The sequence below is a fragment of the Eschrichtius robustus genome, chromosome 9 (assembly GCF_028021215.1).
Source record: "Eschrichtius robustus isolate mEscRob2 chromosome 9, mEscRob2.pri, whole genome shotgun sequence".
Taxonomy (NCBI): Eukaryota; Metazoa; Chordata; class Mammalia; order Artiodactyla; family Eschrichtiidae; genus Eschrichtius; species Eschrichtius robustus.
In genome coordinates, this window is record NC_090832.1 from 50,372,166 (window position 1) to 50,385,789 (window position 13,624).

A 13,624-nucleotide genomic window follows, 5' to 3' on the forward strand; every position below is an offset into this window, starting at 1 on the left:
CAGCTCTATTTACAATAGCCAGGACATGAAATCAACCTAAGTGTCCATCAACAGATGAATGGATAAAGAAGATGTGGCACATATATACAATGGAATATTACTCAGCCATAAAAAGAAACGAAGCTGAGTTATTTGTAGTGAGGTGAATGGACCTAGAGACTGTCATACAGAGTGAAGTAAGTCAGAAAGAGAAAAACAAATACTGAATGCTAACACATATATATGGAATCTTAAAAAAAAAATGGTTCTGAAGAACCTAGGGGCATGACAGGAATAAAGACACAGACGTAGAGAATGGACATGAGTGAGGACACGGGGATGGAGAAGGGTAACCTGGGACAAAGTGACAGAGTGGCATGGACATATATACACTACCAAATGTAAAATAGATAGCTAGTGGGAAACAGCCGCATAGTCAGGGAGATCAGCTCGGTGCTTTGTGTCCACCTATAGGAGTGGGATAGGGTGGGTGGAAGGGAGATGCAAGAGGGAGGAGATATGGGGATATTTGTATATGTATAGCTGATTCACTTTGTTATACAGCAGAAACTAACACACCACTGTAAAGCAATTATACTCCAATAAAGGTGTTAAAAAAAAAAAAAGGAACTTACTACACAACTTTTTTACCCACGACCTTTGTTGTACATGTTGTAATAGATTGGTGGCTTATGTATAAATGTATTAGCATGAGTCTTCTGGGTTTTCTACTCTTTTTTTCCTTTTTTACCTCTTCTTTTTGTATATTAAATAGCTCTTCATTTTTTGACATAAAATTTCTTTGGCCAGACTCTTCCTCCATTTTCTTTCTCTTTTCTGCCTTATAATTTGTTTGTAAACTTTTGTCTTAGAAATAAAAATTATTTGAAAATTACCTGAAATTCTTAGGTTTGATTCTTTAAGAATGCAATTCCTTTTAATATGCTTTTGTGTGTACATATTGCTAAACTGCTAGAATCTGATCTCGTTATTTAAATGTTACTTCCCAATTTAAATGAACGTTTCCAAAAACAAAAAAGTTCCCAAATTGCCAGTGTATAGGACAAAAGTGTTCTATGCTGAGATATTAAACTAGGGATATTAGGTTAAAAAAACCACGTTACAGGCTAAAATAATGGTAGAAACTTTAGTGGTAAAACATTTCATGCCTTGATAGAATACATTGAGTGGTGATGTTTCTCAAATGCCTCTTTCTGTTTTGTTTGTTTATTTTTTAACAAAGAGAAGTGAAACTACTAAGAACATAATTTTCACTTATCTACCCTAGAGTATTATTTAATGTGAATCTCTTATAATCCTCTGTTCAAAATATTTTTTGTGGAATAACATTTTTATTATAAATGTAAGTTACGTAATAGATCTAAACTTGAACAATAAAAATATTAAAGGATATCACTGGAAAAAGCAAAAGGTAGAATATAATGATGGCTGTTTTGGTGATTGAACCAACTTCTGGCATAACTTAATTTAATGCCTGAATAAGGAGAGGTGAGTACTTACTATGCTAAGTTTCCTCTACATGCAAAGATATAAACTCATAGGTCTGGATATGAGAAAAAGCCAAACAGTACTTAAAAAGAAAAAAACAAAAAAACAGCTTTACTGAAATATATTTCATACACCCTACAATTAACTTGTCTAAAGTTAAAGTGTATGATTCAGTGGTTTTTAGTATTCTCACAGAGTTATGCAACTCTCACCACAGTCAGTTTTAGAACATTTTCCTCACCCCAAAAAGAATCCCTATATCCAACAGTAGTTACTTCCCATCTCCCTCTCTCCATAGCCTCCAGCAATCACTAATCTACTTTCTGTCTCTATGGATTTGCCTATTCTGGACATTTCATATAAATGGAATCATACAATATATAGTCTTTTGTGACTGGCTTCTTTCATTTCTAAGCATAATGTTTTCAATATTGGTTCATTTTGTAGAATGTATTGGCATTTGCCTGATGACTAATGATGTTGAGCATCTTCTCATGGCTTATAAGCCACTTAGAGTCAAGTCTCCAAGCAGGAAAGTGGTGGAGCTAGGACTTAAAGCCAGGATTTACACCCAGGTTACTCTGAGTGAAGTGGACCAAGTGTGCAATTTTGAGAGACTGTGTACAAAACAGGGAGCAGATTGTTGGCTTGTGGGTGACATGAAATGAGGTAAAAATCAGTCTAGTCATGCCAGATCTTTCTTTTGTCCAAGAAGCCAGATATCTAGATTTTTATCTCATACCTCTTGTTTTTAAATGTTGACAACTGCAACTAGTTCAGTTAAAAGCAACTAAAACAAAAATGATTCTATTTGTGCAAAGGGCTGGATCTAGAACCTGACTTTACATTGTACCAAAAATCTAACAGAAATAGATAGTTAAAATATGTTTCTTCCTTTAATAAAGCTACAGTCAAATGTAATTCACAGTGATGTATAAATGTAAAAAACAAACAAACAACAAATTAATAAAAAGAATAATAATCCAACTTAAAAAAAAGAAAACAAAACAGGGTTTAAAAGACTTACTGGCCATTTGTGTATCTTCTTTGGAGAAATATCTGTTCAGATCCTTTTCCCATTTTTAATTTGGATTATTTTTCTTTTTATTGTTGAGTTATGCAAATTCTATATATATTCTGGATCCAAGTCCCAAATCTTATGATTTGCAAAGATTTTCTCTCATTCTGTAGGTTGTTTTTCCTGGTGGTATCCCTTGAAACATGTTTGTGTGTATTATAACGTATAATGTATACAATGTATATTGTTATACGTCATGAAATTCTTGAGATAAAAATCATTGCTAATATTAAAAAAAATTTTATGGCCATACTTTCAAATATGTCATTTATATCCGAAATTTCTTTTTTAAATAATTTAAACATGTAAGTTACAAGTACATCTCATCTAAAAATATAGAAATATACAGGCAGTTCTTTTATGTTCTTTTATGTAACAGAAATAAAAATTAATATTTAGTTTGAAAATACTGTTATATTTTAACAGATATTTTAGCATTCCCATTAAAATTGAAAATGAAAATACAGGTACTAGTAAATAACTTAAGATGTGTTTAAGTGTTTAAAAAAATTCTTAATGTGCCAACAACTATTGGAATTATTCAGTTTCCTTTAAAATTATATAGAGCATTGGGGAAGAATTCAGAATCTAAAAGTTGAACTACGTAATTTGAAATTGTCATGGGGATGTTGAATAGAGGAATTTTCAAAGTTATTTAACCTAGATTTTTTAACTCAGTTAAAGTTCACATAAAATAACATTGAGTAGAATAATAAATTACAGAATGTAATATCAATATTTTGGGGTTTTTAATTACCATTAAATAGTAAGTAACAGTAATTTAGAAAGGGTAAAAAACTGAGTGTTTAAACAAAGATCTGTACCATTATCTTTAATTCAGTTATGTTTACAAACATATTGTGCTGACTTACCGTGTTATATAACACTAAGTAATATCAGATGTCATTGTTGGCAACTGGAAGGGGCTTTGTCACATTGGTCTGTTAACAAATGAAAGATGATAAATGAGAGGAGCTGAAGATAGAAAAATGCTTATTACTTTACATGTTCTTTATATCCTTTACTAAGACAGTTTTGGGAGATCAAACACTAGGTTTCATGCTTACGGTTAATAAGTGGGGTAGGAGGGTGGCAAAAATTGATCCACTTTGATTGCAGAAAACAGAGGCCACTTCTGATAAGAGCCAGAGGAACAGCGTGTGGTATTGGGGCAGAGAGATTAGCCTCAAAGGCAGACAGATCTGCGTTTTCTGTTCTGGCACTACTGCTTATTTACCATTTTACCTTGGGCCAGTTATATAATATTTTCTATTTTCTTATATTTAAAAATGGGATAATAATTCCTATCCCATTAAATTGTTATAAAGCTTAAGTAAAAATTAGTGAAAGCATCTAGCACTATAGTTTATACTCACTAAGTATCTCTCATACTACTCTTTAGTGATAGTGGGAAAAAAACCTTTTTCCTTCTCTGAATTTTATTTTGGTGTTTTTAAGTGTGTTACAAGTCAGGTAGAAGTGGAATTGCTGGGAATGCAGTCATGTTGTGGCTATTGCATAGCCAGCCTCACTGCTCCACTTATTTCATAGACCCAAACATTCACGTTGAGTGAATTTTATTTGTAAGGATGAAAGAGATACTATTTTAGGGAGAAAAATAATTTAAGAATTGTTATGATTATTTAGTACTGACCTTTCTATGGTATAAGGCATTTGTACTAAAAGCCATATTAAATATGTAAAAAAATCACCTAATTTTTTAATATCAAGAAATCACTCTAAGAGTTAAAAATCTAGTATTTTGGTAAATTTTTTATTTTAACATGCTGCACAGTCCAAAAGAAACTGAGCAAATGAAGTTATTTTAAATCCTCATATGTATGATGGGGCTGTGTTAATAACTTATTGGAGAAACTAATGGACAAGATAGCCTCAGTCTTCAAGAACTTGTAGTTAATTGGAGATCCTTATAGAACAAGATAAAAGATAAGTGAAATAGACAACAATACAGATTGCCCAGTACTTGAAAACTTAATTTTCTTTACAATAAGTTTGTTTTAACTTTATAGTCCATGTATCATACTTATAGTCTCTAAATCATAGAAGGCAATAGTGCATTTAGCCCAGAATGCCACTGATAACTAAGTAATTCCTTTAGTGTTATTGGTATAAGCTAAATAAAAGTAATAAAGGGAGATGGAAAAAAGATTATAGAAAAAAAAGAGGAAAATGTAGGTTGGTGGGGGCTGGGAATGGCAAGGAGAGAAAAGGAAAAAGTGCATTTGATGGGAAATGTAGCATATGCTTCAGGTGTCATTAGAGCCTGAGAAATCAGAGGTTGCATTAAGATCCATCTAATTGGGAAAATAAAGCACAAAATGATGTGACATATGGTGATAGAACATTTAAAATATGGTTCCTGATTCATAAGCCACTAACAGTCACGACCTTCTGACTTTTAAACAAATACGGTATATGAATTTGTCCTTATGTTAAATCATCTTAGTAAAATAAAACAATACATTTTGGATTTTTGTTTTAGTGTCTTTGCAAGATATAACCATGAGAAAAGCTTTCCGAAGTTCTACAGTTCAAGATCAGCAGCTTTTCGACCGCAGGACTTTGCCTGTTCCATTGCAGGAGACGTACGATGTTTGTGAACAGCCTCCACCTCTCAATATACTCACTCCTTACAGGTCAGTACACTAATAAGTAAGAAGGCCAGTTATTTATTTCAGACTTCAAGTTCAGATATGTAGCAGTCTACCTTTAAATGCTAAATCCCCAAACATTTTTTATTTCACTGGTCTCTTGACCAATGCAGAGAACCCTCCTTATCCACCACCTTTAGAAAACCTTTGCTTTATTCACTAGGTGAGTTCCCAAGGTTTGGGCATACAAAAAACAAGACTTACTCAAAGGAGTTGTTTTGACAGGTGTTTTTAAGAAAAGCCAATGGCAAACATGAATATGAAGAGACAAGGAGTTGTTATTGTCTTTTTAATTTAACTTCTAATTAGATGGAAAAGAAAAAAGAGTTCAAAATCCCACCACATTAATAAAATAAATATTGTTTTTTTCTGGTTCTTGTCTACTCTTGATCTTTGCATTAAATTTCTGCGTAATGAATATGTAGTATCTGTTTTTAAATTTCTTTTACCATTTAAAGAAATCTGGACTTATTCAGCCTTTCTTTGGAGTCTTTCACATGAATTGTTAAATGGGTGATTTGAGGCACAACACGTGTCCTGAATAAAATGGTATTTGGATAGTTATTTGAAACTATTTGTCAGTATGCAAGGCATTGGATATAACTATTACTATTAGAATGACTATTTGGTGATATTTTTTGGATTTGGTAAGATGATAAGTAAATTAGAGTATTGGCAGAAACCCTGTATAGTTTCTCTGTTCTGTTGTCCTTTCAGGCTTTTATCTTTGGCAGAATCATTTGTAATTACTGGAATTTCCCACAGGACTTATAGAAAACTTAGCATTCAGTAGAAGTTAGGGATGAAAATTGTCCAGTTGTACCTTTAAATTATGAATACCAACTCTGAAAAACTTCTGGTTTTCCATTTTCCTTAGTTTCCTGTCTGATTTGTGAGAAATGTTCTATTGGTGCATGTTCTTTTATTTTGCCAATATTTTTACACATGCTATATTTTGTTAATGTAAGAGGAAACAATTTTAGTAAAATTACTTCTATTCCTATTGCCTCTCTAAGTCTTACTAATGTATATTTTAATTGATATTTTATACTTCAGAGATGATGGTAAAGAAGGTTTGAAGTTTTATACCAATCCTTCATATTTCTTTGATCTATGGAAAGAAAAAATGTTACAAGATACAGAGGATAAGAGGAAGGAAAAGAGGAAGCAGAAGGTATTACAAGAAATTCAAAAAATTGAAGTTAGTTTTCATGTATTTGTGATTTGTTGCATATGTGGAACTTTATTAATTCTGTACTTTGACAGTTGTATTTGGTTCATATGGTCAAATACTGAAGTCTTTATAACCACACAGAAAGATCACAGTCTAATGGGGAGCAAATGAACAATTAGGTTATTATAATATGGTGTGATAAGTGCCCCCCTAACAGAGAGGTATGCATGGAGGGTTTGAGTGGCACAAAATAGCACCTGCTTTAGGGAGGACGGGGCTGATAAACACTTCAACAAAGCTTATAATGAATCTTGAAGAACAAATAAGAATTAAGTGGACCAGGGAAGAGAAAGGCATTCTGCTAAAGCAGAGCAAAGGAATATTGTACAGATATTGGTAAAGTAGATTAAGTTAATATTTTCTTACCACAGAGCATATCCTAAATGGAAAGCTTATAACAGTGTCACTAAATTCCTGTTACCTGTCTGCTGTATTATCATTTTCTGCTTTCTAATAAAATTCACTTGGATCTGTTTTATTCCATGTTAATGATAACTAGAAATATAGAAGGAGGAAGCAAAGTTGGATTTAGGCAGAATTATGAAGGTGGCAAAGTTTGTCTTTATCATCCCTCTGTTTCTCCTACAGCTATCTCTGCTCTCCCCGCTCTTCCCCAAAATGCCTACATGTTATTATTTTCTGCACTAGACAGTGTACCAGTGTTCTAGCCAGAGTTTGCAGACTGGTGACTGGTAGCCCAGACTATGCTTGCAAGCAGTTTTGTTTGACAAACACAGTGGTTTTTAAATTTTTGAACTGGAATGCCTTAGATGGACATACTCGTCTAGTTCAGTGCAGGCCTCATCTTATATCTGACTCTTTTTATTCACATATGTTACCTGCTTGGCCCATTTGGTTTCTTTCTATACTTTTTCTCCCACAGTTGGAATCACTTTTTGTTTTATTTTTCAAATACCCTATTTTCTGTTGAGTGACAGTTATTATGGTTTAATTGGGTAATTGGATTTTTTTCTAATGTATTGGCTAGCTAATTAGTCGTTTCTCAGATAACAGAACCTTAGTAAATTTTCAGGTTTTGGCTAGAGGTAGGCAGTGCCATTAATTGTAGAAATTTCACTCATTATAGCAAAAACTAATAATGTGGGAGCAGAGTTGATTAATCTTTTTTCATCTGGAAGGACTTTCTGACCTCAAGTTTTATTACGTAGACATACTATTTTTATCTGATACATCAATTTCATTTAAAGGTTAAAAAAGCATTCGAAAGTGGGATTAAAAGCAAACTAGCTAAGATTTAACTCTGAATGCACAAATGAACTATATCTGTGTTACTTTTACTATATTATGATGACATTGTCTTTTTCAATACTGATGTTAGAATTCTATTTTCATTGTTATAACCTCTTTTTAAAAACATAGTACTTCAACATTTGGCTTTGTTTCAATACATCTGTTATAGCAGAAAAATCTAGATCGTCCTCATGAACCAGAAAAAGTGCCAAGAGCACCCCATGACAGGCGGAGAGAATGGCAGAAGCTGGCCCAAGGTCCAGAGCTGGCTGAAGATGATGCTAATCTCTTACATAAGCATATTGAAGTTGCTAATGGACCGGCCTCTCATTTTGAAACAAGGTTTCTTTTCTTTTGTTTGTTTTTTTAAACAAAATTAATGGTAAAACACTGGCTTTATTTCTAATATCTATATGTCTAAGTCTTAGGTCCTGAACTGTTGAATTGACAGACCCTGTTCTATAAGTATTGAGTTGATTTTGAAACCCTGACCATTGTGAGCCTACTGAAGTCTGATCTTGGGCAGGTCATTTTTGTACCCGGACTTCAGTTTTCTCATCTGTAGAAAGAAGTGGTTGGAGTAGATGATCTTCGGTGTTGTTTTAACTTTCATATGAAGTCTCAGCTCCCTCTCAGTAGTTCAGGCAGAGCCTTAGAATTTCATAATAGAGTAGTGGGGTCTGGATTTTTTTTTTGAAGTATTATTGGTTCACTGCATATAAAATAGGAATTGGAAGGGGGTTATATTTTGTTCCTTTTTCTTTCCCCTGACTTCCTTTCTATGCCACATCTTCCACCTCAGATATATCAGGACTTTCAAAACAAAATTACTCATCCCCTGTTGCAGAAATATGCAATAGGTCCTTTTCCTTTCTCAGTGGCCAGGGGCCCTATCTAACTAATGCAACCCTAACAAACATTATACTAGCATCTCTCTGTGAAGAAATTTGTGTACAGTTGATTATAGTTATTATTATATGTTTTATAGTTATTGATTTTTGAATGGAAAAGGACTTAAGACTTTCTTTCAAATAATAAGTATAAATTATTTTGGCCTATTTTAGGAGTAATATACATATAAGGTACTATCTATATGCAGTACTGAAAGAAAGAGACTGGAAGGACTGATTTTTTTAAAAATTAATAATCTGTAGACAGACATTTATTTCTAATCACTGTTAAGTGATTGAGGTATTGAGCTGACCCAGTTGTGTAAATATAATAATTTCTAACTTGCTTTGTACACATCTTTTAAATCCAGCTTTGTCTCCAGCATGCACTACAGTCAGTAAATATTTATAAGTCTTCACATTCTCAAAGTATCTAAAATTTTGCTTAAATCTGACTTAAGTCACATGTTATTATGTTACTCAGCTATTTTCTGAGTACCTTAGCACCTTTGAAAACAGCAAAAAAACAAAAACATTGTAGTTAGCCATCTCTGTGCTACTAGTATCAGGGAGACCTATCTCCCTTGGGCACCAGACACTTGGAAGTCATTTAGGTTCAAAAGAACAGCAGGATATTCTGGTGGTAGAAAATTCCAGTTTTCATATTCTAGCTTGTTGTCATTGGCATCTTATTGTAAAGAAAAAAATTAAATAGAGGCAGATAGCTTTGAACACAATTGGCTAAAAGTTATTTTCTTTTCTTGTTTATCAGATTATGAAAGTAATACTTTTCACCCTTGTGAATAGAATTAGTATTATATTATAAAATAATAAAATAACTGAAGGTCATCATAATAACCTGAATCAGCAAGGAAAGGTTGCATTGTGAGCAGCATTCTGTGTTTTAAAAGCAGGATGAATGTAATAAATTTCTGAAAGAAGTTTCTTAAAGTAGTTAAAATATTGGCATTCAAAGGATAAACCTTAAATATCTCAGGTTAGAACATTTTACTTCACCAATTATTCAAGAAAAATACACTGATACTGTATATATTTTTTTAGACCGCAGACATACGTGGATCATATGGATGGATCTTACTCGCTTTCTGCCTTGCCGTTTAGTCAGATGAGTGAGCTTCTGACGAGAGCTGAGGAAAGGGTCTTAGTCAGACCACATGAACCACCTCCACCTCCACCAGTGCATGGAGCAGGAGATGCAAAACCCATACCCACCTGTATCAGGTATGTCAGAACAAGCACATGATGTTTCATCTCAGATGTTGGTAACCTTTTTCTTTAAAGGCCCATATAATAAATGTTTTCAGCTTTAGGACATATGGCTTCTGTCACAACTACTCAACTCTGCCATTGTTGAATGAAAGCAACCATGGACTATACATAAACAAATGAATATGTTTGTGTTTCAACAAAACTTTATTTACAAAAACAGGGATCGGGTCAGATTTGGCCCGTAATTTGCCAGCCTCTGATAAGAGCTGACACAGTCTCTTGGGAAATTTTAGCTAATGATAATTTAAAGATTAAAGTGTGTTTCATTTTATTATAGCTTTGTTATCAAGCACATGATCTGCAATATATTAATAAAAATTAAGAATATTTGGTATGTGGTTAGGGACAAAGAAGTGGGAACCAAAGACTTGATTATAAATGTTAATTTGATATTGGGGGAAATACTCTTAAGAATTTGAGAGAGAATAGACAATTGCTCATTATAATCTTTTAGTAAAGCTTTTTGAAGTTTCATTTTGTCCACTGTTATCCACATTATAAATTTTTTTAATAGAGAAATAGAGATCAGCTTTACAATTTTCAGTTAAAAAGATCAGTCTTATATCACTGACTCATTTGATGTTCCATCCTCAGCAAGGAAGAGGACCATAAATTTCCTTTTGTGGTTTGTAATTAGTTGTCATTGATTTAACTGAAATGACATATAATGAGTCTTAATAGCTTCAATACAAATACAGTATTGTTTTGGCCACAGGTATAGCAATACAAGTGTTGTAATATGATAAATGTTGAGTCATTATGAAGACTCATATCACAGTGTAAAATTGAGCATTTTATTTATCAAAGGAAGCATAAAATGCTCGAGTGGATATGAAAGTTGCATGAGAAGATGAGATCATTTAGAATATTATAAATCAAAGCACCACGTATTGATTTTCTTGTTAGTGTACTTTTAGTTCTCATTTCATTCTAAATATTGCTGAAGAATTTTTAATTTTTGTAGGAACATGTTAATGCCTCTACCTTGATATAATTACTGGTAGCCATTTATGTTTTGTGTGGTTAGTTTTTTCTCTTTAAATAACTTGCTAGGATCTCTTTATCATTTCAGTTCTGCTACAGGTTTGATAGAAAATCGTCCTCAGTCACCAGCTACAGGGAGGACACCTGTGTTTGTGAGCGCCACCCCCCCACCTCCTCCACCACCTCTTCCATCTGCCTTGTCAACTTCTTCATTAAGAGCTTCAATGACTTCGACTCCCCCCCCACCAGTACCTCCCCCACCTCCACCTCCAACCACTGCTTTGCAAGCTCCAGCAGTACCACCGCCTCCAGCTCCTCTTCAGATTGCCCCTGGAGTTCTTCACCCAGCTCCTCCTCCAATTGCACCTCCTCTAGTACAGCCCTCTCCACCGGTAGCTAGAGCTGCCCCAGTATGCGAGACTGTACCAGTTCACCCACTCCCACAAGGAGAAGTCCAGGGGCTGCCTCCGCCCCCACCACCGCCTCCTCTGCCTCCACCTGGCATTCGACCATCATCACCTGTCTCAGTTGCAGCTCTTGCTCATCCTCCCTCTGGGCTACATCCAACTCCATCTACTGCCCCAGGTCCCCATGTTCCATTAATGCCTCCATCTCCTCCATCACAAGTTATACCTGCTTCTGAGCCAAAGCGTCACCCATCAACCCTACCTGTAATCAGTGATGCCAGAAGTGTACTTCTGGAAGCAATACGAAAAGGTAATTTTCTCAAGAGCCGTTAAAAACATTGCAATGGTAGCATTAGAACCTTTCTAAATATTTGAGACAATAATGTTTTCTTCATTTATGAAAGTTTAGATGCTCATGTTTTTGTACAAGTGGTCTTTAGAAAGTAAAGCTATGTTCAATTTATATTTTAAGTCTTTTTCAAGAAAATATGTCACATTAATCATTTTATTTTCATACTTAGTAGGTATTCTTAAAATGTTTATTGAATGAATGAGAAATTAAAAGCATCAGACTTAAATGTTATAGAAAATTTAGTTAAAACCCTTTGTAAATATTATATTCAATATATATATTAACTCCTTTTAAAATGGTATTTTCCTCAGTGTTAAGGCTGTCCATTTGGTATGTAAGTGACACTTGCTTTACCAATACCTATAAAGGATTAAGGTTCCTACCTTAGTAACAAAGGAACGACCTGTCACATTCATTTATTTATTCAACCAACATTTCCTACTATATGCCAGGCACTAACAGTATAGAATGAATAATAGTGCCTTTCCCTCAAGTACTGGGGAGAACAAAGCCACAGAAAATATGCTCAACGATGTTTAATTTATTTGACCGTAGAGGTAACAAAAGAAATGTATCACCTGGTTAACTTTAGGAGGTGGTGAGTAGGGAAGCACAATAGACCATAATGGCTAAATAAACTATAGACATCCACTGGGGTATGTGGTAAGTTTCATCAAATCTTCAAATTCTTTTTAATAGAACTAGCTTTTTATTTTCCTGTTAGTATTTCTCATGTGTATTTGAATTTATTAGATTAATAATATCTAATAATATCTAGTATTTTGTATTTTGGTTTACAATGAATGGTTTGGATTTACTATATCAGGTATTCAGCTACGAAAAGTCGAAGAGCAGCGTGAACAGGAAGCTAAACACGAACGCATTGAAAATGATGTTGCCACCATCCTGTCCCGCCGTATTGCTGTGGAATACAGTGATTCAGAAGATGATTCAGAATTTGATGAAGTAGATTGGTTGGAGTAAGAAAAAATGCATTGATAAATATTACAAAACTGAATGCAAATGTCCTTTGTGGTGCTTGTTCTTTGAAAATGTTTGGTCATTCCAGTGTTTTGCTTTCTTTTCCTTGAGGTAAATAACCCTTTTCCTCCATAATTTTTGATTTCTAAGAAAAATACTAGCATACATTTCAAACTAAATGTCTTACAGTGGCTTATCTTTTTTTATTTTTCCCTGAAAAGGCATCACTTGGTCAAATAAACCACTAAGTATTAAGCATGGACAGCTGTTGTTAGAGTAGCTGATTCAGTTTTTTGATATATCTTAATTGTGCACTTTGTGAATTTTAATTTAAAGAGCAACTGAGATTAAAAATCTTGAGGGCAGCTGTATCTGTTAATGAGCCTTATTCCATTTCCTGACGTTTTAAAAGAAGAAACACTGCCTTTATATGAATACACTCAGAAAGTACATTTAGCTTGTAGTATTGAATTCTCTTAAAGGAATGCTTGAATTTTTAATTATTGTTTTATTGTTTTAAAATACTTGCCTTATTTGAATGTTTAGCAGTATCCCCTTCCTACTTATATATTGTGTGGTACAATTTTGCTTGCCTATAAGAGTTTAAAATTTTTCCATGTGAAATACTCTGACATAAACCATGTAACTTACATAACTGTTAAGAATAACAGTCTGATTTAATAAATGGTTCATTTTAAAGGTTCATGGGTGTTACCTCTTTGAATAAAACTTTCTGATAGTTTATCAAATAATATAAAGTAGGCTCTAAATAGTCAATGAAAAATTTAAAAACTACTTAAGCTGTGTAATTTCCTCTTAATTGTACAGACTCATATTGTCTAGTGTATAAGGTAGCTTTTATGTCATTTTTTTCCTAAAGTCAAAAAATCAGTATTTTTCAACTCCTTATGCTCTTAAATTAAAATCTCAACTTGCTCTCTAATTTCAGCACATCTTGACTTCAGTTTAACAGCATTCTTGAAATTATGTTTTGCAA

At 33.6% G+C, this 13,624-nt stretch overlaps 1 protein-coding gene across 4 annotated transcripts in view; it reads left to right on the forward strand.

The window, feature by feature from the left end:
* The window catches only part of WASF1 (WASP family member 1), an 83,222-nt gene extending 70,149 nt beyond the window's left edge, over positions 1–13,073 (forward strand). For all 4 annotated transcript variants that reach the window (XM_068551056.1, XM_068551055.1, XM_068551057.1 and 1 more), the window contains 6 exons: positions 5,070–5,223; positions 6,295–6,412; positions 7,893–8,065; positions 9,676–9,855; positions 10,976–11,604; positions 12,473–13,073. In XM_068551056.1, coding sequence (XP_068407157.1) covers positions 5,070–5,223; positions 6,295–6,412; positions 7,893–8,065; positions 9,676–9,855; positions 10,976–11,604; positions 12,473–12,630 — 1,412 coding nt within the window. In that variant the 3' untranslated portion in view covers positions 12,631–13,073. The remainder of the gene's footprint in view (positions 1–5,069; positions 5,224–6,294; positions 6,413–7,892; positions 8,066–9,675; positions 9,856–10,975; positions 11,605–12,472) is intronic.
* The last annotated feature ends 551 nt before the right edge of the window (positions 13,074–13,624 follow it).